The 23,316-nt window shown below is 51.6% G+C and overlaps 2 protein-coding genes across 7 annotated transcripts in view; both read right to left on the bottom strand.

Annotated features, from left to right (window-relative positions):
• ACTN4 (actinin alpha 4) overlaps nt 1-11,954 on the bottom strand; it is a 78,372-nt gene extending 66,418 nt beyond the window's left edge. For all 5 annotated transcript variants that reach the window (XM_028483950.2, XM_028483949.2, XM_024132649.2 and 2 more), the window contains exon 1: nt 11,709-11,954. In XM_028483950.2, the coding sequence (XP_028339751.1) occupies nt 11,709-11,870 (162 nt within the window). In that variant the 5' untranslated portion in view covers nt 11,871-11,954. The remainder of the gene's footprint in view (nt 1-11,708) is intronic.
• A 5,355-nt stretch (nt 11,955-17,309) lies between these two features.
• Nucleotides 17,310-23,316, bottom strand: part of EIF3K (eukaryotic translation initiation factor 3 subunit K) — an 11,535-nt gene continuing 5,528 nt past the window's right edge. For both annotated transcript variants that reach the window (XM_007129902.3, XM_055082363.1), the window contains 4 exons: nt 20,685-20,751; nt 20,507-20,584; nt 18,865-18,990; nt 17,310-17,378 (listed from right to left, as the gene is read on the bottom strand). In XM_007129902.3, the coding sequence (XP_007129964.1) occupies nt 17,347-17,378; nt 18,865-18,990; nt 20,507-20,584; nt 20,685-20,751 (303 nt within the window). In that variant the 3' untranslated portion in view covers nt 17,310-17,346. The remainder of the gene's footprint in view (nt 17,379-18,864; nt 18,991-20,506; nt 20,585-20,684; nt 20,752-23,316) is intronic.

Consider the following 23,316-nt stretch of genomic DNA (forward strand, 5'->3'; position numbering starts at 1 on the left):
CTTCCTATACAGCTACTTAAAAGATTTAACAAGTTCACATGGGTATGCTGCCAGGAAAATGGAAACCTCACCATCTTCTTTCCAGCTGAAGCAGCTGGGCTGGCCGGGCCATTGCAAGACACCTTCATACTCATTCGCTCCTTTACATTCTGTCAGAAGGCATGATTTTTGCTGTTGGATTGCATCTAGGGCAGGGCAGAGAGAATCCCAGCCCATGTTCACAATGGACACTTTATGATCCATGAACTTAGCTTCTTTCTGGGTGCAGTGTGTGCAGTCAGAAGTGCCCATTGAATAGCTCCGAGCTCTGTCACCGTTCCTCCCTTCCTGAGTAAAAGCCACACAACTAGTTTGACAAGGTGTGCCTTCCAACCTAGAGCCATGGGCCAAATGAAACCTACCACGTTCCTGGGGGACAGAAAGCTGCATGCCTCTGAGAACGAATCAGCCTGCACATCTGTCTTTCTGAACTAGAACCACCCTAGCTACAGCCCCACCTGACCAAAGGAAACGAGGCAGAAATACCGAGTAAACGGAAGAGATTTACAGAGAAAGGGGGACCTAGAAGAGCCAGTTTAAAAAATCAGGCTTCCGGGCTTCCCACTTCAAAGAGGGAGACACAACGTTTTACCAAAGATGCTTTGTAAATCAAGCAGCCTCCTGATGGGACTGAAGGCAGCTGGAATTTGTTCATGGGGTAGAAGTTACGCTGAGAGAGAGACTACAAAGCCATATGAGTACGCAGTGCCATAAAACTCCAGATTCAGAAGTTACCAACACTTTAATCAAACACAGGTGTCTTCTGCAGCAGTGATCACAGAGATAATTGAAACTTTTGTTCGGTTTAATGTTCTACAGTCCTGGGGTTCCCCCTTTAGAAGTCAGTTTTGGTTTGGCCTGTCCAGCGGGCCTGAGGGGAAAGGGTTGCAGGGCCAGAGTTCTGGAAGCATGAGGTTCCTGGCCTACTGGAGTCTAAGAAGAACTGAATTTGCAGACCTTGCCCTCATGGCCACTTCCAACAACAAAGCTCTAGGAGGTCTGGCTGTGCCCATGTTTTCCACGTGCTCTGCTCTGACCCTTCTGCTCCTCAGGGCCTCCGCACTTTCATTCCCGCTTCTTGGAACAGCCTTCCCCCAGCGCCCTCTTGGCTCCCTCTTTCTCATCCCCTAGGGAACAGCTACAATGTCATGTCTTCAGAGACCTTCCTCTTGATCTAAAGTACCTGCACTGCCCTCCTCCCCTCAGCGACCTCTCCCCAGGCCATTCCCAATCACTAGACTCTAGTGTAGTGTAGAAATGAGAGCGCAGGCTTGAAAGGTTCAAATCCTGGCACTGTCACTTAGGCAAGAGACTTCAACTTCGATGGATCCATTTCTGCACCTGTCCTGTCAAGGTAACAACACCTACCTACCTCACAGGATTACATGAGTCAATACACGTAAAGCTCTTAGAATAGTGTCTAGCACAGAGTCATATGCTAGCTGTTGTTATTATTATTACATTCATAGTGCATAATCCCATCTGAAATTACCTTGTTTTATTTACATGCTTGCCCTCTGTCTCCCCCACCAGCCTGTGAGTAGATCAAGAACGTAAATGAGGACTTCCCTGGTGGCACAGTGGTTAAGAATCTGCCTGCCAATGCAGGGGACACGGGTTCGATCCCTGGTCCAGGAGGATCCCACATGCCACGGAGCAACTAAGCCCGTGCGCCACAACTACTGAGCCTGCGAGCCACAACTACTGAAGCCCGCGTGCCTGCAGCCCGTGCTCTGCAACAAGAGAAGCCACGGCAATGAGAAGCTGGCGCGCAGCAACGAAGACCCAATGCAGCCAAAAATAAATTTAAAAATTAAAAAATAAATAAAAAAAGAACATAAATGAGTTGGAAGATGGTTTGCATCTGGTCATTTGATTTCCTTGGTGGCCACTGGCCAATCCCAAAGTGGGGAGCTAGGCTCCCCAAAGACCCTCAACTGCCCACACTCTAACATAACTGAACCCACAAGGCCTGAACTGCTACTCAAAAGTCTCATGTTTAAACTATGCTTGGAATGTTCGATAGGAACATACACTTATTTTTAGGCAAGAAAGTTGTCTCCTAAGCTAACCCTGTGGCCCTGGAGCTGGCCGTATTTGGCAAGGCCTGCCTTGTGGCTGTTTATTAAAGAGGCCCAGAACTTTCTCAAGTCTAAGGTAGCTGCGAAGAGAACTCAATGCGCTGGGAGTCTTGTATTTTTATGGTCAAAGCTTGTTCCCTTTGAATCTCTGGGGTGATTCTGTGCAGCGGGTAGGAGCCGAGTGCCGCTCCCTGACCTTCCACAGCTTTGGGCCATGATCCATCAACCACAGTCATCCCTAAAATGGTTCACCGCTTTCAGTGGATTGAATTCTCTTCCGTGGGTTGTCCCTGAGTCAGTGAGTCAGTGAGTTAATGAAAGTTACAAAAGGAAAGGGAAAATTCGTGTCCCCAAACGGTTAAGAAGGTTCCCCCACCCCAACTGGTCTAGGTATTTCCTCTCACTCCACCAGCAGACACAGTGCTGGGAGACTACAGGCCTGACATCTCTGAAAAAGACATCTTGATACAGACCTTTCTGTCTTACAGAAAGTCAAATCCTACCAGACTTGGCAGTGAAGCTCAAACGATGCCCCCACCCACACCCCATCCTGCAAAGAAAAAACTGCCTGACGATCCTGGTGATGTTTACGGGCTGGACACCTTCCAGGATTGGTTAGCAGACAGCCTGTAAGAAGGGGTGATTCATCAGACTGCCCTTGAACTAGCCTGGCAAGCCAGCTGCTTCCAGACATTTTGAATTTTGAAATGGAGCTTATTTCATAGGCCAGAACTGGAAGATCATACCAGCCTATAAAATTAAAAAAACAAAACACAAAACTGACTCTTCCAAACATAATCCATGCCAGCAGCAGCCAAAGAAGCATTTAATATTTTCACCAGACACATAGTTTAATGTAAAGATACTCATTTCCTTAAAGGGGGGGGGGGAAGGGGGGGATGATAGGGAGAAAAAGGTTTATTTATTGTCAGAGTTGGAGTAGGAAGGATGTGGATTTTTAAAAAAATGTTATCACGGAATGAACTGTACTTGGGATTTGCTGGAAACTTTAGAGTTCTTTTTAATTTGTCAGTGTTTGCGAAAACAGGCAAAAGATGCAGGCACATTTTGCCCTGCTATTAAGAAGTCACATAGCTGAAATTCCAACTCTAAATGCCTAGAGAAAAAGCACACATCCCAGCCACAAAGCCAACAGCGGCTTTCATGGTGTACTCTTGTTCTTCTCTCCCTCTCTCTCTCTCTTGCGCAAATACACACCCCTCATCGATAAAACAATAAAATGGGCTGGCCTGACTCCTGCGCCAGGGTACAGAGGCCCCTCGTCCCCCTCCCCAGCGTGGCCACCACTCATGCGGATATCTTCTGTGAGACTGGCTGGCAGCAGCCTATTTCTGCCCAGTAGCCCAACATCCCACCACTGGTGCTGCCTCTAGTACGGTGCCGCACCCCCAAAACAGTAAGCAACTCAGTTTCCACGGCGATATCAACTAAATACCTTTTACCCACACCCTGATTTAGACTGATCATAGAGCACTGATGTGTTGATGTTTGCACACACGCATACCGAGGCCGGTGACACTGGTGACACTGACTGAAGCCGGCTTCCAGCGCTGCCCCTTGGGGCTTGGTAAAGGGAAGCCTGTCTTTTCAATAACGCAAGCTGAAGACCCACAAACCCTCCTGGCGTGACACCCCCTCAAGCAACCTCCCAGCGTCGTGGCTGGCTGTTCAATCCCTTTCAAGCTTCCTCCTGTGATGTTTCTCCTAACCTCAAACTGGCCTTCTCTGCCATTGAAATGAAGTGTATATTAAAAAAAGAAAGAAAGGAAAAAGAAGAAATGCATTTATTTGGCTTCCTGCAGTGCCCCCATCCTGGATGGCTGCTAATTAAGACATTCTTGGACCTTACTGGTCCTTACTGGGCAGGAGGTAAGATATGGAAACCCTTCATCCTGGGCTCTTTGGAGATGAAAAAACCAAATGTGTTCCCTTCACATGTGAAGAACAAGGAGGAAGGCGTACTGCCTGCCTTCCGCACTGCCTCCCATCCACCTAGACTGTGGCTTCCACCCACTCTCAACAGCCATCAGGGAGGGGAAAAAAGATGAAAAGAAAAACCCACTAGAAAGCCAGTAACAAGACATCACTCAGCCCCACATCTTTGGGGGGAAAACTTTAAAAAGCATAAAACAAACCACAATGTCTTCTTTATTCCTGCCCAAAGCTGAAGACACAAATGCTGTTGTATTGATGGTGTTCTAGCATCCCATTCAATCATTTCAGCACCGTCAACGATATTTCCCGAGATGACTTCACTGTGTTCTGCGGAGTTGTAACTGCCACTTCCAACTACTTCTGCCCCATGTCCATAGTTCCATAGAAGACAAAGAATCTGTTCTGCTCTGATATCTGGAAGCAAAACATTTAAATCAGCCCTTCTTAACTTGGCAGGAGGGCACTGCTTTCCTTTCTGAATCTAGGATGCAAACCCAGACAGGGTAGCAGGGTGGTTTATTCACGGGAGCAGCCAAACTTTAAGTGTATATGTGTTAGAAAGCTGGAGCCTTAAAAAGAAAAAGTGATGTGAGGAGCAAGGGATTAACCCACAATTCTTGTACTCAGAACATGGCCCTAGTTACTTAAAAAAAAAAAACACCCAGAACGCAAGAAAACTTAACATTTGAATGCAGAGATAAACCCAGTGCCATCCAATCCTGTTCAAGGGTAGTACAGTGGGATGCTGGACAAGCAGGATGGGCTGTGTGTTCCTGGGTAAGTCACTCTGCCCCGCCACTCGCGGAATGTTTCAGGGTCAAGTGAGATAAAGTTTTTTCCAAGTGCGGCACGCACACATGGGAGATTTTAAGGGTTATCCACACTCTTCATTAAACCTTGAACAACAGCAAGAAGGTTATTCCCCTTGATACTCTTGAAAACCTTCTGATCAAAGAGAAAGTCTCTGCTTGGTACGCTGGGTCTCTAACAACTCACCAACACTTGCCAATCTCCTTTCAACAAAGGGAGCATGCCTCAGGCCCAGAGCCTGCAGCAGCAATAGTACCTAGCTAGAACTTAACAGCACTGTTTTGTTTTCAGCCTGTTTACTTCTGCAGTTTCCTTCTATTTATGGCCAGGGAAGCTAGGTTTTCCATTTGCAAAACTCATATAAATTTCCCCTTTAAAACTTAAGTTAAAAAAGGCAGGGACTTCCCTGGTGGTGCAGTGGTTAAGAATCCGCCTGCCAATGCAATGGATATGGGTTTGATCCCTGGTCCGGGAAGATCCCACATGCTGCGGAGCAACTAAGCCTGTGCACCAGAACTACTGAGCCTGCGCTCTAGAGCCCGCGAGCCACAACTACTGAGCCCGCGTGCCGCAACTACTGAGACTGCGTGCTGCAACTACTGAAGCCCGTGTGCCTAGAGCCCGTGCTCCGCACTGCAATGAGAAGCCCATACTCACTGCAACTAGAGAAAGCCCGCGCACAGCAACAAAGACCCAACGCAGCCAATAAATAATTTAATTTTTTAAAAGGGCAAAGTGACTTGAAAGAATATTATTAAGTATATAAAAGCAAAAGTGGCTAAGGAAAAATCACAAATGACTGAAGTTTAGAAAGCACAGAGACAAGCACGGGGTGGGGGTGAGGAGGGCTGCTCTGGCTGGAGAACCACTGTCCCTTCTGGAAACACGGGACGGTCCCTCGCTCTTGGGGGAGATGGGGCTCATTCCACTCCAGGAAGGCAGGAGCCAGTACAGAAACAGGTGGCAAATAGCAAATCCCAAGTAAGCTCTATTCACTCACTTTTAGATACTTCAGTAAATTACATCTAAGAAAAAAGGGCAGTGGCCTCTTCCGGAGTAACTCCTGCTCAGAGTAAAGAGAAGGCAACCAAGTTACACCAACCAGCTTTTAAAGACTTTCCATGGACATTCCAAGTTAATGCATCTGTTGTTTACGAGGGAAAGGGGAGGGGGAGGGACATGAAAGAACAACACAACCAAAAAAGGCACAACACCAAGACAAATGTCTCTGGGATTTTTATAATCCCAGGGAGACCGCTTCTTGGACAAAACTTCCCAAGCACTGATAAAGGTCACTCTTGCCAGTTAAATGTATGCAGAGTTTTCACTTTCTGGAGGAGGCGGGATCCTCCTCCAGCCGCCGGTTAATTTTTCCTCCCAATAAGATCACTCTTTAAACAGAGGCTGGAATTTTAAATGATTCTGTTTCTCTTAACTCACTGAACCCTACACTCCCTGATACCTGGGTTACTGACTAAAATGTAACTCATAAACCTTCCTGAAGAAAAGCAAGTGTTACTTGTGCCACTTTCAGACACTTTATAACAACTTCTGGCGTCTAGACAGGCAACACTGTAAAACTAAGTTTCCTTATAACTGCGGCTTGATGCTTTGATGTTTCAAAGTTTAACCTCATCCTAAAGGAGACTGATTTTGAGCTCTCAAACTACCCAGGACATAAAGGCTTCTTTCAAACCTCCCTGGATGACAGGATTTGTAGCTGCTCAAGTAGAAGCTTCCACCCACCTTTTAGTAGGTCAGTGTTTCAATTACCACCGCCATTGAATTACCAGCTTGCTATCACTTGCCTCCTATTTCCATGAAAAAAGAAAAGGGGGGGAAGGGAGACTTAAACAAGGTAACGTGAGTGCGTTTGCTATTCTGTAAAATAAATAGGTAAATAAAGGCAACGGAAGGGAACTGACCATGACTGATGAAAACACAGACATCACTAAGTGAAGGAAATAAGGATAAAGCTGGGGAAACCATTGATCTAGAATATACCAAATGCCAGACAAGAGATAAACATGTTGATAATTCAGCCATTCAGAAAACCTGAATGAGCAAGTGATACAGAGCAAACAGCTGTTCCTTATTTTTGCCCTTTCCCTCTCCCCTCCCCCAAAAGTAAGAGCAAAGGAATTTTTTTTTTAAAGAACAACCCTAAGATCTGGTCAAAGGCTTGTACAATTCCCAGCACACTATAAATCAATATGGCAAAAGCCAAAAGCGTTCATCTCAACAGTCTCAGAAATTCCTTGAGCCTTCCCCAAATCAATTCCTTTCTGGCCCCACTCTCTTCGCTGTCATCTGCTAGACCAGCACTGCCAAATAACTTGTACTACTCACTCAGTTAACGCTGTAGAAGGGGGCTGTCTGGCCAAAGTCAGCCGTGACTGGAATATATGTTTAAGTGGCAGAACTCCCCACCCCCAGAGGCTTAAGATTGGAATCCAGACTTGTCCCTGCTCCCCTGACATCTGATTAAGAGGACATTTTGAGAGTGCAAGCCTACATTTTAACTGACCTCCTGGACTGCATCTCAGGAGTTTAATAGCACCAGCAGCACCTGGATATTAAAACCCCACCCTCATTTCCAGGGTTGTTTTCCTCCAACACTTTCACCAAACTTTTCCCACAAGGCATCCCACTCTAGGCCAGGCAATCAGCTGCCATTAAATGAAACCATTTAGCACCAGTTCCAACTGGAGAGTGAGTCAGCCCCCAGCTGCCAAAGCAGCCTCCTTGTTGGTCTCAGGGAGGGTGTTTCAAAAGGCAGAGGGCAATCCTGGGCCCACGCCCTGGAGCGCACAGAATTAGATGAAGCAACAGGCGCCACTCCACGGCACCAACCGGATTTCAACTCTCAGCTGAATGAGTGTGAGTGAGTACAAGGGGTGCTGTACTCCCAGGCCATCCTCCCACATCTCATCTCTTCTGCAGTCATCAGAAAAGCCCTGTTCTTAAAACACATGGGGGATGGGGGGAGGACAGAGGCTAGCAGCTGATAGCTTCCCCTACCCCTCTCCCAAGAAGGCAAACAGGATACCTGCTGCCCTCACATATTTACAGTCTTTAATTCTAGATGACAATTGAGTTTAGGTTTTTTTGGTTTTTGTTTTCGGTATGTAACTTATTCAGTTTTTAAAACTGCTAAGGATCTGCTAGTCTTCGCCAGATCCTAAGAGGCAAGCAATTAGAGCAATGGAACAAAGTAACAGATGGCTACTCTGAGGTCTCTATCATCAGCCTAAGGGAAAAAACAAAAACAAAAACCCTACTTGGAGAAAAACAAGACACCATCAGAACTTTCAAATAATTAACTCAAATCTAATAGAGCCTGAGCCAAAGGTCAGGGTCTAAACACTGAGGCCCTGTAAGCAGTGATGTTTCAATGAACACGCAACCTTAGCAAAGGAGGCAATTCCTCTTGCTGTGATGAGAAGTTCTAGATCAGCTATCAAGTGACCTCACCTGTCCAGCAGAACAGGGGGGCAAGGCTACCTAGGCCCCTTTCAGAAACTGAGATAGAGAACTCTGGCCCAGAGCTATAATTGCTCAAGAATTTGCTCAAAGGCCAGACCAGTCCTTCCCCCACACCCCTGGAGAAAACACGCAGAGCCTTCCCAGATCAGAACTGTTGCATAAGCTACTTATCAGGTAATGCCTTGGTTACCAGGGTCCTTAGAAGGGCTTCAGGTAGAAGTGAGAACCCCAGGAATCACACGCACCCTCTGACTTGGGCCAAACCTTGCTTAATTCCTGGAAGAATTCAATTCCACACACTTTAAGGGCCTACAGCTACCCTGGATAATGATTTTTAGGGTATGAGAGTACGCACAGGACACTCACAGGACTGACACTCTCCCTGTGACCAGTGGCTCAGCCTTGGAGGGGCAAGAAGGGCAATCTGTCATTCACTAAAGAGACACTGCAGCGCAGAAAAACCCAGCCAACCTGTCTGGGGGGAATGGGGGTGGGGGGTTCCTCTTAGAAGGAAGACAACAGCACAAACTTGTGTATATATTCCTTTCCATTACTCCTTCTCTTATTTCAGAAAGGATCCCCACCCCATAACAGGCAGGTGCACAGCAGTGAAGCGATATTTCCCCCCAAAGTACAGCTATGTGTAAATATTTGTTGCAGTTGTATAAAGCAGGACACACTAGAATCTGCCCCTTACTGAGAATCTAAAACAGCTAGTATCAGAGGGGTTGTGAGCCACCCTTTCCCTGAACCTTGCCTGGTCCTTGTGGAAGGGAGGAGGGAGGATAATACAACAGCAGCAAGGCCTAGGGGTTCCCGTGAGTTCCCTAGGCGGTCGCGCCCAGGCCTGAATGGTGCCTGAGCCTCATCCAGCGTGCAAGGGAGACTACAGCCACGAAGGAGCACACACCCTAACTCCCAGAGGGAGTGGAAGTGAGCTAGCAAAGGGAGTCACTCTGGGAGTCATACAAGTCAGGAAGGGAGGGAAAGGGAAGGTCCCCACTCCCACCACCTGAGTAAAAATGTTCCGAAGCTCATTCTCCCCAAGCACCTGGAGCTGGAGACGACAGACCCCAGACATGCTCAGAAACAACCCCGTGGCCCCCTGTTCCCCTCCCAACTCGCCAAGTCTCTTGGCAACTCTTAACCTTTTCCAGGCCGGCACTGCCTCCGGCAGTAAATTACTGTTGAGACTGCAGGGTAGGTCTCTCCCCTCAAAAAGAATTTTATGTCAGATTATCTCAACCTGCCCACCCGGAGGTAGGTGGGGCAACAGATAAGGACGCCACCATCAAGCCGCCCCCCGCCCCCCCCAACTACTGATGAGGAAATTCAAGCAGAGGTTGGTAATTTACCCAAGGTCATGCCAGGCTCCACCCCAGGCTGCCTGGAACAGCTGCTCCCTTCACCCTTTCCCCTCCACACTGGGCTGCCTGCACGGAACCCCCAAAGCACCAACTCACACCCTCAAGAGGCTTCCAGCAACACTCGCCACAACACAAGCCCCTTGCCTGAGCTGGCCCCCGTGGTCCTGAGGAAGCGCCACCAAAGCTACCCTCCCGAAGTCCCAACACCACACACATCCGGTCCTTGTAGAATCACAGAAGGGACCCCTTCGACCCCTCATTTCACACATGACAGAACTGCCCTGAGATCAAGGGTCTTGCCCAAGGCCACAGAGCTGACAACAAACCTAGGAAGAAAATTCAGATCTCCGGAGCATATTAAACGCCTCTAAGTGCAAGTACTTCCCACCCTCTTCACACACAACACTTTTAAACAGCCCCCTCCCAACACACACACCCACTCAACACCCTCCTTTCTTTAGCTCTTGCTGCACACGGTCAAACCCTCTCTTCTATCAGCTTGGAGCTCTCCCCTCTCAACCACCCTGGATTATATACACATACACACACACACACACACACACACACACACACACACACACACACACACCCCACCTTCTCTGGGCCTCCCACTCCTTCTGATCTCCCTTTCCCCACTGTGGGTCCCCTCCCCCCGCAAATTGCTTCAACACCTCAACGTGCCACCTGAAAACAGACCCTGCTTTAGAAAGAGCTCTTCACCACCACCCCCAAAAGGCACAATTCTTCTGGACACTCTCACCTCTTCCTCCCCAAACAATTTATTCTCCCTTCACAATACACACACTCTCTCCAGTCCCGGGACTGCATGTCCAGAAGCCCCCACCCCCAAATTCCTTTCTCACTCTATCCATCACACACTCCCTTTCTAATGGGACTTTCATTACTACTCTAACCTCCCTCCCACCATCCGCCATTCCGCTCATTCTCTCCCGCCATCCTCACCTTGTCCAGGCTACCTTAGCCTCCGGCGCCGCCAACCCTTTGCTGAGCTTTGTCTACGTTCCATCAGTTCTTCAGAACCCCTCCTCAAAACACTCCAGATACTCTCCGTATCCCCCCTTCGGCCTCTCCTCATCAATAAGGTCTCGGCCTCATCAATTCCTCTTCTTCTTCCTATCTCCCAATCTTCTCCTCTTCCCCGTAGAACAGCGCACCCCAAATAAATCTCACCTCCGTCCAAACCTCTTATTCACAGCTCCCTAACTTCTCCCTTCAGACCCGGAGCCCCGGAACTCCTTAGCAGCCCTCCCCGTCCTCACCCCCCAAGCTCCGGGTCCTTTCACACCCACTTCTTTCCTCAGCCCCTCTCCTCCTTCCATCTCCCCAGTCTCCCCAGTCCTCCCACTACTCTTCAGACTTCATAATCCCTTCCTTGGTACCCCTACTCCATCTTCCAGAATCTTCATCCCCTTTAGAAGTCCCCCAACCCGGGGCTCCCACAATCCCAACCCTCTTCAGAGGATTCCGCAATCCAAATAACCCCCTCCATACTCGAGCTCTTCAGGCTCCCCCGATGCCTAATTCTATCCTGACCCACAAATTCCAGACTCCCCCTTTCTCTCTGAACACCCCCCAGCCCATCCTGACCCACCAGTCCCGCCTCAGACCCCATTCCATTTTAGAGTCTCCAATCATCTCGCCGGTCTCCCCCAATTCCCCGCCCAGACCCTCCAATTCCTTCATCGGGCTCCCTGATTCCTTGTTTTAGATTTCCATATTCCCTACTCAGCCGCCAATTATTTTTTCAGACTCCCAATTCCTTGCTCAAGTTCTGCAACTCCTCTTCAGGACCCTAAACCCCTTCCCAGACCCGCCGGTTCATTCCCAGGACGCCCAGTTCTCACCACAGACCCTCCAATTCCGTCTCAGGACCTCCCAGCCCCTTTCCGGCCCCCAGCCTCCCTCGGAAGCCCCCCCCTCCGGCCCGTTCGGCCCGCGGGCCGCGCACCTTGCGCTGCTGCTTCTCCCAGGCCGGGTCCAGCAGCAGGTCCCGGTCCCAGTCGTCCTCCTGGGCCATGTAGTCGCCCATGCTACCCCCGCCGCCGGCGCCATTGCTCCCGCTGCTGGGGCCGTATTGGTACGACTGGTTCGCCGCGTGGTAGTCCACCATTCCGCTGCCTCTCCCGAACCCGTCCGCTCCCGCCTCTGCTCCCGCCCCTCTGCCCGAGCCGCCGCCGCCGCCGCCGCCGCTGCCGCCGCCGCTTCAGCTGCTTCAGCCCGCCCTCCGCTGACGCCTGCGCACTGCTCGCTGCGCCTGCGCACCGCGACGCCGCCGCCGCCCTCTCGCGCGCGCGCGCCTCCTATGCCAAAAAGCACAGAAACCCCGCCTCGGGGAGCTCGGAGCCTGCGCAGAGTGCAGCTCCCGCGGCCCTTCAGCTCATGGACGAGCCGCGCCCCATCTCCCGCGTGAGCGCGCGCGGCCTCTGCGTGTGGGCGGGGCCGGAGCATGGATGATTCGTAAGGCGGGTCTCGACATCAGGCTTGAACCTGCTGAGGCGTGGCGTGTATTCCCATTCAGTAACAGAAATTTAACAAATATTTATTAAGCGCCTACTGTGTGCGTTGCCAGTAAACAAGATAGACAAAACTCCCTGGCCTCATGGAACTACCTTCTAGTGAAAGGAGACAACAAACAAAATTTTAAGTACATATATAGTACAAGGGGTAAGTGTTATGGAGAAAAATCAAGCAGAGCTGGAACGTAAACGAAGTACTCAGGGTAGCCTTTGCGGAGAAGGGGAACATTTGAACAAACATCCGAGGGATTCACGAAATGAACATGGGAGTTAGGTAGACTGGAATAGATACTGGCTGACGGGGAAGGTAGAGGAATTTTTGGACTTGTCTATCTTCATTCATTCAACAAACATTTATTGGGCACCTACTGGTGTGCCAGGCCCTGTTCTTGGGTGCTGGCGATATGGTGCTGAGCATGATAAATGTGATTAGTTCTCAAGTGGCTAATATTGGGGGGGGGGGGGCGCAACAATAAATAAATAAATAAATACAGATAAATGACATTGTTACATTGAGGCATGTCAAGTGTAAATATCCAAAGCTGAGCTCCTCATCTTCTTCTCAGACCTGGTCACCCCACAGTCATCCCCATCCCAGTCAATGGCGCCTCCATCCTTCCAGCTGTGCAGGCAACAAAGCTTGCAGTCCTCCTTGGCTCCTCTTTGTCTTCATACCCCACATCCAGTTCTCCAGGAAATTCTGTCAGTTCCATCTTCAGAGTATGTACGGAATCCACCCACTTCCCCTTTCCCCCACGGCCACACCCTGGTCCTGTCCAGCCTCGCCTTGTCTTCGCTTGGACCACTGCAGTAGCTTCCTCACCATCTCTCTGCTCCTCCACTCACCTCCCAACTCTCCTTCTCACAAGAAGTCAGAAGGAGCCTGTGAACACTTGAGTCGGATCAAGTCCCTCCCTCCCTGCTCAGAACCTTCCTTTGGTGCCACATGTCAAAGTCAAGGAAAGGAGGAAAGGCTGCTGGAGTCTTCCTTGCCCTGTTGCAGCCCAGCCCAGCTTTTGAAATAACCGAGACTCCTGGGGCCTCGGCCAAACCCACAGGGTCTCCCACGTCCCGGTCATCCTGGTCCCTATTCTTATCCCAGCTCACCTCCCACTCTCCCTCTCCTCTGAGCTGCCGCCACACTGCTGGCCTCCTAGCTGTTCCTCCAACACCCCAGGTATGCTCCAGCCTCAGGGCCTTTGTATACGGTGATACCTTGTTACCACCGTTTGGAACACTTTCCCCAGATACTGGATCCCTAGGGCTCATAGCCTCCTCTCCTGCAGATCAGCGGAAATATCACCTTGTGAGACCTCCCCTGACCACCTTTTCATAAACAGCATCCCACACCTTCCCAGCTTTATTCTTTCCAGAATACTGATCACCATTTAATATACTACATGACTGGTTTATTTATCATGTTTATTTGTCTCCTTCCCAACAATGTCAGCCCATGAATGGTGAGGATCTTTTGTTTTGGTCACTGCTGTATCTCTAGCCCCTGAAGCAGTGTCTGGAACAAGACAGAAGCTTAATAAATCCCAGATGAATGAACAGATTTAAAACCATACTGAAGAATCTGAGGAGTTTTTTTTGGTTTTTTTTTTACTATTTTTTGCCTGAAAAGAAGTTTCGATTTTATTCTAAGTGCAGTGGGGACATATAATGAATTTTATTCTAAATGCAATGGTAAGTTAGGAGAGGACTGCAGGCAGGGGTGGGGTCTGATTCAACTGTCCATAGGGTCTCTCTGGCCACACAAGGGGAACAAACTGTAGAAGGTGGGGTGAGTTCAGGGAGCCCAGCGGGGAGGCTGCTGCGATGGTCCTGACGAAGCTGGACAGACAGACAAGAGGGTGAAGGAGGAGAGTGCTGAGGAGGAGAGGCAGTGGGAAAGTGGAGCCTCTAAGACTTAGTCTCCTGAATTTGATGGGGGTGGGAGGCAGGGGTGGGAAAGAGCAAAGAATCAAGACTCAAGATGGCTCTAGGTTTTGGACCTAGAGCAACCTTGAGGGGAATGGGTGGGTGTTAGGGAAGGTAAGAAGGTTAAGGGCTTGACTGAAGCAGAGCCTGACCGGCAATACAAGAGGACTGTGTTGCAGTCATCTGCTGGGGATGGGGATTAGAAGACACAGCTTCTCCAGGTTATAGGAGCTACCAGGATCTCTCCTCTCCTCTCTCAAAGGCACTAGAAGAGATCGAAGGGCAAAGCAAAGGAAGGGGATGATGCCTCGGTGGCAGGTAATGCCATGAACTGGCCGAAGATGCGGGTGTCGGCTGTTTCCAAAGCTGGGCTGGGTTGGGGCTGGGTTGGGGCAAAGCACCGTCTTCCTGCCTAACTTGCAGAACGAGCCCAGGACTCTTGTGCTGGGCTCGCTGGGCAGGGAAAGGCCACTCAAACAATGGTCCATCTGCCCCTCCCTTCGTTCTTCCGGTTGACACTGAGAAACCTCCTAGACCAAGGGCTCAGAGATGAAGTGGATGTCCCCAGCCAATGAGGTTTAAATTAAAGGCTCCCTTTAATTGCCAGCTTTGAGGCCACTTCCCAGCAGCCATCCATGAACAGTGCAGTAATAATAGCTACTGTTTATGGAGGGTCAAGGCGCAGCAGGCAAGAAGAGGGGCCGGGGAGAGATCCCTGAGCGAAAGGGTATGGCCAGTGGGCCCTGGCATTAGGTTCACCATTTCTTGGAGTTCTCGAGACTTCAGCCAGAACTTATTAAATGCTGTATCCCATTACTGGGAAATCCCTGGCAGTCTAATGGTTAGGACTCGGCACTTTCATGGCTGTGGTCCAGGTTCAATCCCTGGTCAGAGAACTAAGATCCCACAAGCCTCACGGTCAAAAAAATAAATCAAACAAACAAATAAACAAATGTTGAATTAAAACAAATAAATGCTGTATCCCATTATTAATGCTACTTAGATGAAACAAAGGAGAGAGGGCTGCATCCTCTCAGGGTAGGAACATGAACAGGTCCTGGGATGTCTAGAGGGGTCTGTGGAAGCAGCTGAAACAGCAGCCCTAAGCCTGAGCCACCATGACCGGTGACAAGTTGAGTGCATTAACTCACAGCAATTGGGCTTCCCTGGTGGCGCAGTTGTTGAGAATCCGCCTGCCGATGCAGGGGACACGGGTTCGCGCCCCGGTCCGGGAAGATCCCACATGCCGTGAAGCGGCTGGGCCCGTGAGCCATGGCCGCTGAGCCTGCGCGTCCGGAGCCTGTGCTCCGCAACGGGAGAGGCCACAACAGTGAGAGGCCCGCGTACCGCAAAAAAAAAAAAAAAAAAAAAAAAAAAAAAAAAAAAAATAGCAATGCCTGAAGCGGGAACTCTCCCCAGCTGTAAAACCGAGGCACAGGGGGGTTGACTAACACACCCAAAGGTCGCTAGGCTGGTGTTGGAACTCAGTCGTTCTGCAGAGCCAGGCCTCTTAGCGGCTCAAAGGATGATCCTCCTGGAGCAAAAGCAGGTTGGCAAAGCAGCACGAGTTGTGGCTTCCAAAACAGATAAAGGCCATTTCCTCCTCCCCTGGAGGGCGGCCATGGCCCATTGGACCCTACACAAGGGCAAGTGCTACGTGGGTGAGTGGGAGTGCGCCCACCCAGGACGGGTGCCTTTTGCTGACTCACACAACCAAATGGGTGGGTAACAGCATCCCAGTCTCCCCTCTTTCTATCCCCCTTAGAGTTAGCTCCCAATTCCTGAGCTGCAAAAGCACCCTTTGTCCCCAGGGTTTGGGCATGCCCTAGTTCCTGGCTCCTGCTCAGGTCTGATCCCAGGGAAAAGGGTGTCCCGTCCGGCCCTGGCTCCCCAAGTCAGGGCCCTCAGAGAACGATGGGTGTGAGTGCTGGCAAGTGGGGAGGGCTGGGAAGGCTTGCAGCACAGGCTCACCTGCCCTCTCCGCGGGCAGAGTCCACACATACGGTCATTTGAAAATGAGGCACTCCCTCACGGGCACCGGCAGTCTATGTAAAGGGATGGGCATCTATTGTGGCATCTGATTTCCTTCATTTTCCCCAGTCGCTGTTGTCCCCACTCCCTCTTCCTGCAGGCAACAGGCTCACAGGTCAAGACACCCGCCCAAAGTCACTCGGCCTGAAAGTCTGGAATACCTTATAAAATGAGAATAACCAACCTAAGGTCACTCTGCCAGAATGCCTGGAATACTCTGCAAAATGCAAATAACCAACCCAACTAAAGATCACGTGACGTGTGCGAGGCCTCCCGGCCACTGTAGGCTGGGACTTGGCATGGGGTAGGGGGGGAATGGCCTGGCCTCAAATCCCAATTTTCTTATAAAGTCTCACCAAACGGAAGAGTGCTGGGGACTAGTTTGCAACAAACTCTTCTGACTCGGAAATTAACGACTCCAGTTTTCTAAGCCGCAAAAACAGGCTAGGTCCTGATCTGAGGAATTTACTGGCCAGAGCTCACAGAATCCTCATGATTCTGACAAGGGTGCATTATTATTCTCCCCCTTTCACAGGTGAGGAGACTGAGGAACAGAAGGCAAGGACACAAAACCGCTTGAGCAAGCAGCCAGAATCCCCACCCCCCACCCCACCCCCCCGCAACTCACCCCTCCAGCCACTGCCTCGGGGCCACTAGTGGCTGCATGCGAGGGCCAAGGGCAAAGCTGGTGCCTCTCCCTCACCAGGAACCCAGGGGCCACACCTGTTCACCTAGGTTTTCAGGAGGACAGAAGAGCCCAAGCTGGCCCCAGGTGCAGGGCTGGGCTCCTACATCCCATTTACACCCTCCTCCTTGCTGACTCACCCACAGCCCATTCACACCCTCCTTGCTGACTCACAGCTCTGTGCTCTCCACTTGTGACCTGACAGGTCAGGAAGGTGGTGATGGAGGTCAGTTGCTGGGTCGGGGCAGAGGAGGAGATCAAAGGAAGCTTGGCTGCTGGTGGACGTGGGTGTGGGCAGCCAGAACAGAGGTGGCCCCAGCACAGGGCCATGCGAGGCCTGCTCCCCCGGTGGGAGAGGGGCAGAGTCAGGAAGCCAACAAGAAGATAACAGGGCTAAGAAGTCAACAAGTCTTTATTAAACGCCTGCAAAGTTACTGGGAGGAGGCCATGATGCTGGACACACCTGTTGAAAGGGAAGACCAGGGTCAACGTGAGCGGAATGGGAGACGAACCTCCAGCCACCAACCACAGCACCCATGATTGCTTCGGGGCAGACGATCACAACCCCCCCTCAGTCACCATCACAAAGGCAGTAGAGTTACAAGTCTGGAGTCTGGAATAAGGAGGCCTAGGTTCAAGTCGCGGCTCCGCCCTGTACCGGGGGCGGGGGTGAGGGGGTGTGTGTGACCTCAAGCAAGTCACTGAACATCAGTTTCCCACCTATAAGAACCATCTACCCTATGGGATTAAATGATGGCCTTAGAACAATGCCTGTTACTAAGTGTGGCTGCTATCATCATCACCGTCATAGTAACATTTATTACGTACTGTTTGCAAGACACTCTGAGCACTGAACCTGCATCTCCTCACTGCAGAACCCTTTGCTCCAGTGAGTTCTCTCAGAGAACCCCACCCAGCGGGCACATCTCATTTAGAGTGAGGGTCCACAGCCCCCAAATGTGGAGGTGACTGCCCACTCAATCTTGTTTCTCGATTAAGTAGCAACTTGGTTTGTACTCAGAGGCTACACCGTACCAGTCCGTATCTTTAAAACACCAGAACCACACTCAAGAGGGCAGGGAGGAGACCCAGGGCCTAAGGAAGCAGCCCTTCCCTGTCCCCCGGTTCTCTCTCACTCCAAGACATCCACGCAGCGCAAAGGTGAGAGAGCGCGTGCTGATGGAACAGCAAGCTTGCTCCAGTTGAGCAGCCAGTGGAGTCTGTGTTAGGTAATGTACGCGTGACGGTGACAACAAGGGTAACGTTCACTGAGCTGGGGGACTGGTTCCTTGCTAAGTGGTGCGCGTGGATTGCCTCACTTCACACCCACACCTCCATGAGGTGCCTATCGTGGCGGTGTTCAGTTACTTACAATAATGGCACCTACCTTACGGGGGTGACCTGAGGACCAATGACTTAAAAAGTGTAAAGAACTACACAGTGTTTGTTTTATTTATTGGTGCCATCATCCCCACTTTATACGTGAGAAAACCAAGGCACAGAGAGGTAAAAATCTCTTGCCCAAAGTTACACAGCTAGGAAATAAAAGAACCAAGATCCCACCCAGCTAGCTGGACCGCGCAGCCTGCACTTCCTGGTTGGTGATCTGCTGCGTTTTAGCAGATGCTGGGGCTGAGGCCCTGAGAGCCCTGGGATCAGTGAAGGCGCGGGGACACCCTGGCAAGGCCCCTCCAGACCCCGGGAAGTCTTACTGAGTGCTTCAGGGCAGGATACAATACCCAGAATTCCAGGGGAGGACACCCAGCGTCCTCTGCCATCCCTCCCTGGGCGGGCGGCCTGGGACCTAAGAGGTCAGGGGAGTCTGGCAGATGCCAATTTCCTGACCTTGAACCAGAACTTATTTACCTGGGTTCTTTGGGGCCCCAGCCCTGGTCTGTCAAAGGGCACCTCCTCAGGCCTACAGCCTGAGGCCTCAGGCCACCACTCACTGTCAAAGTCGATCTTCTCCACGATGTTCTTGGGCTTAATGCTCTCTTCCTGGCTACAGATGAAGATCTGGCCCGACTCATCGGTGCTCCAGCCGTATTTGCTCATCCACACCTTTAGCTGGCTGTCTGCAGGGGACACAGCAGCACGGGGGCTTTGCGCACCCTGATCCCACAGCACCGGGGGGCCAAGGGGTCCTCCTTCCCTGCCTTCAGCCGACCCGGTCTCCTGCTGCCAGCCCGGTGCTTCTATAGTTCATTCTCTGAACAGCAGCCAGAGGGAGCCTTTTAGCCTTCTCATCCTTCCCATTACAGGGCTTTTGTCTTAGCCTCCTTTCATTTTCTATTTACCTCTCCCAGTTCGAAGCTCGGCTCCTAATGACAGCAGCGTACTTACTTATCTGCCCTTCCCCACAATCTACATGAAATGGCTTCAAAATTAGGATGTCATCATTACCACTAACAATAAGCTTATGGCACCAGGTTTCAGCATTTCTTTGCAACTCTTTTTTGCCTTTAGAAAATATGCCTGTAAGGTTGCCCAGCCAGAGGAGTGTTCTGTTCCTTGAAATAACTCTTTTCTGCATGAGTATTATTCATCTGTTTCTCTTTACATTCAATTCTAAGGGTTGTTTCATCCCCTTTTGATTTAATTTCACTTTTAAATGTGCAAAACATCTATCCGAGGTAAAGCACTTAGTACAGTGCCTGACGCAAAGTGCCCACTAAAAGTTAGCTTCCACTGAAAACAAACAAACATCCCACAAAAAACCCATCTGGCAAAACTACCGAAGACGGTACTCAGAGAACTCTCTCCCCCAACTCACCACTCTCCTCCCTGTTCTCACTTTCGGCCCCCAGGGAGTAAGCATTTTCCTTAGTTCTTCTATTTTTCCTTCTTGCATTTCTTTTTGCAAAATGAGCAAATACACACACATTTTTTTTTTTTCTTCTTGGAGGGGTCTTTAAAAACATAAATCCAATCATGTCCCTCTCTGCTCAGACCCTCCAGTGGCTCCATCTCACTCAGGGTAAAGGACAAAGTCCTCAGGCAGGAGGCCCCCCAGTATCTGAAGCCCCTCCCACCACCACCTCTCTGCCCTCAGCTCCGCCCCCTCGCTCACCCTGCTCCAGTCTAGGGCTTCCTGGCTGCTCTGTAAGCACACAGGATCCTCACATTTGCTCTGCCCTCAGGCTGCCCACCGCTCCGCTGAGGTAACCGTTCAGATGCTGCACCTTCTCACCTCCATGTGCCTCCTGTCCCCCCGCCCCTCGCCCGCACCAGCCCTCTCTAGGGGCTGTCATGCATGAATTCCCACTGGACATGTACATCTTCATTTGTCATCTGCTTTGCCAACTCCACGAGAACGAATCTGAGTCATTCTGTGTTGTTCACTGCCGTGGCCCCAGGGCCTTGAACACAGAGGAGGCATCGAATTAATTTACCCAGAATAAATGAATGAATGCCATAGGATCCCCGCCAAGGAAGGGAACATTTTATACTAATTCCTTATTCCCTCCCTGGGGCCTTCAATAATGACCTGGTGAGGCAGGGGTGGGCCCATCTGAGAAGCTGGCTGAGGCCCACTGCCCTCCTCACTCCCAACCTCCTAAACGGGCACTAGGGACCCAGAGGGGGCCTTACCTGTCAGATCCCCGAGCATCTCGGCCAGCAGCCAGCGATCAATGTGCTGATAAGTAATGCCCACAACATGGCAGATAACTGTGGAAATTAGGGACAAAGATGATGAAGGGCCACCCCCAGGACCCTGCTGCCACTCCCTCCCCCGCAGCAGGGAGCCCAAGCTCAGAGAGGGACTTACATTTTCGGACAGAGTCTTCAAAGCCAGTTATACCTTCCAAGAGGTCCATGTTTTCATCCAGGGCTTGCTGTAAGGGGATTTACAATGTTGAAATAACATTAACAGCAATAATGTCAAGAATATTAACACTGACAATAACAGAAGTGAACACCCCAGCATTCACCCCACATGCTAGCCCTTCTTCTGTGTGCAAGCTTATGATGGAACAGTTGCTGGTTTTTTGCCCATTTTGTTTTTTTCTCCGGCTGCACCGCGCGGCATGTGGGATCTTAGTTCCCTGACCAGGGATCGAACCCGCACCCCCTGTAGTGGAAGTACAGAGTCTTAACCACTGCACCGCCAGGGAAGTCCCTTGCCCATTTTAGAGATGAGGAAATCAAAGCTCAGAGCAGCTAAGTGATTTGCCCAAAGTCACAGAGCTGGGGTTTGAACCTGGCAGGCAGAAACCACAGTGCCAAGAGAGGAGACAGATACAGATTAGCTACCTACACTCACCCACCTCCTCTTGGCTCCCATCTCCGAGAAAAGGGCAACGGTCCTACCACAGCCCACAAGGCCCCCCAGGATCTGCCCGCCACCTCCTCCCACTCACCCCCTCACTCCAGCCACAGGGGCTCCTCGCTGCCCCTTAGAAATTCCAGACACCCGCCCACCTCAAGGTCTCTGCGCTGGCTGCCTTGGGGGCTGGAACTCTCCTCCCCCACGGCTACCACTCCCACCTCCTTCAGGCCTCTGCTCAAATGCCACCTTCCCAGCCAGGGCGCCCCCCAACATCAGTGAGAGAAACGAGGAACCTGCAAGGACAACGGGAAGGAGCAGCCGGTGCAGCGGGAGGAAAGCCAGGAGAGCAGCTGTCCCGGAGGCCAACAGATGCTGGCCTGGCAGCTGAGCCGGGGCCTGCGAACTTCCTACCGGACCTAGCAATGGGGACGCCACTGTGGGTCTCAACAAGAGTGGTTCCACGGCCTGCACGGGGGTTGGGGGGGGCAGAGGCTTGGTCGTAAAAGCCTGAATGCACTGAACGGCGTGAGTTCAAGCGAGCAGGGGGAGAAGGGGAGGCTGAGCACAGGCAACCTGGCCCAGGGGCGGGCCGACCGACAGTCCCGATTCACCTGAGACCGAGGGTTTCCTGGGATGTGAGACTTTCAACTTGAAAACCAGGAAAGCCCTGGGCAAACTGGGCCAGCCAGTGCCCCAGCCGGGAGCATGGCTGGAAGGCGAGCAGAGGAAGCGGGTGGGAGGCAGAGTTGGTGGGGAGTGTGGAGGTCCAGGGAGCGTTCTCTTTCTTAGGCTAGAACTCACTGCGGGGTGGGCGCGTTCCGTGGTGACAGAAACAGGGCGGGAGGGCCAAGTTTGCTGCTATCAGAGACTGGGGAGAACGGCTGGGGTGATGCTGCTGAGTGGGCCGGAGGGAAGGGGGGCGGTGCACCGGAGCGGGGGTGCCTGCGACGGGAGGACGGACAGGTCGCCCATGAAAACAGAAAAGTGCTCCGTCAGCTGCCGGTGGACGTCTGGCCAGGGGCAGGAAGTTCTGCTTTGGCTGCTTCTATTTTCCCATGAAATGAGAAGCCCGATCGTAAGCTGAGGTGGGGAGAAGGTGGTGGCGGGCAGCTGTGAAGAGCTGTCCAGGCGAGGGGGAGGGAAGCAAGGCCCCAGGCCAGGAGGAGCTGAGAAGCGGGTGTGGGTCGCTTGCTGGGTCTTCTCCAGCCTGGAGCATCCCCTCAGACACAGGTGTCGGGGGGGAGGAGAGCGCGACTTGTGCTGAAGGGGGAAGCAGAACAGAGGGCTGGGGCTGCTGGTCAGGCCCAAGAATGTCGGGTCGGAGACCTGACCTCATGGGGGCGAGCTGGGAAGCGAGGAGGAAGTGGTCGGAGGGTGGAAACGCTTGACATTCATGCGCGGAAGAGGAGGCAGTTACTGGTGAACAGGCCGGTGGCGCCCCGCCTCAGCCGGCGATCAGAATCACCCGGGATAAGTGTCTAAAATCCCTAAGCCTAGACCACACCCGGACCAATTACATCAGATTCTGTGAAGGCGGGATTCACGTGTTAGTATTTGTTTTTTTAATTCCTCAGGGGTCCAATGTGCTGAGAATTGGTCTAGGATGTGACTGGGAGTGAGGGGCTCGGGACACAGGGAGGACAAGAAATCCGGAAACTGAGAAGCCAGGGTGGTGGAAGGATCACGGATCTGCCCTTTCAAGCATCTAAGAATAAAGACAGGAGTGACAAAGAGTGGCAGTGAGCTAAATTCTTCACAGAAATGAGGAGCAGTCATGGGGGGCGGGCAGCGGGGTGCCGATGCCAACAAAGTGGGGCAGGAAGTGCTATCACAGGCACTTCGGGTCTGGGGGCTGGGGGAGGGGAGATGGGTCTGGGAGTGGCAGTGAGAAGCTAGGAGGCCACCTGGCCTCCCACTTGGGAAGCTGCAGGAGTGGGAGGCCAGGCTCAGTTAGAACAAGAAAAGGGGGGAAGAGTATTTAGAGGATGGAGTACTTTTCCTGGGAGAACGTGGCGGGGTGGGGGGAGAGGGGGGGAGAGAGGGGGAGGGGGAGGAGGAGGCCGGCGGGAGAGAGAGCGCGCCCGCACGAGCACGCTCCTGAGCTTTGCGGGCAGAGGAGAGGAACCGGGAG

Source organism: Physeter macrocephalus, unplaced genomic scaffold (assembly GCF_002837175.3).
Source record: "Physeter macrocephalus isolate SW-GA unplaced genomic scaffold, ASM283717v5 random_92, whole genome shotgun sequence".
Lineage (NCBI taxonomy): Eukaryota > Metazoa > Chordata > Mammalia > Artiodactyla > Physeteridae > Physeter > Physeter macrocephalus.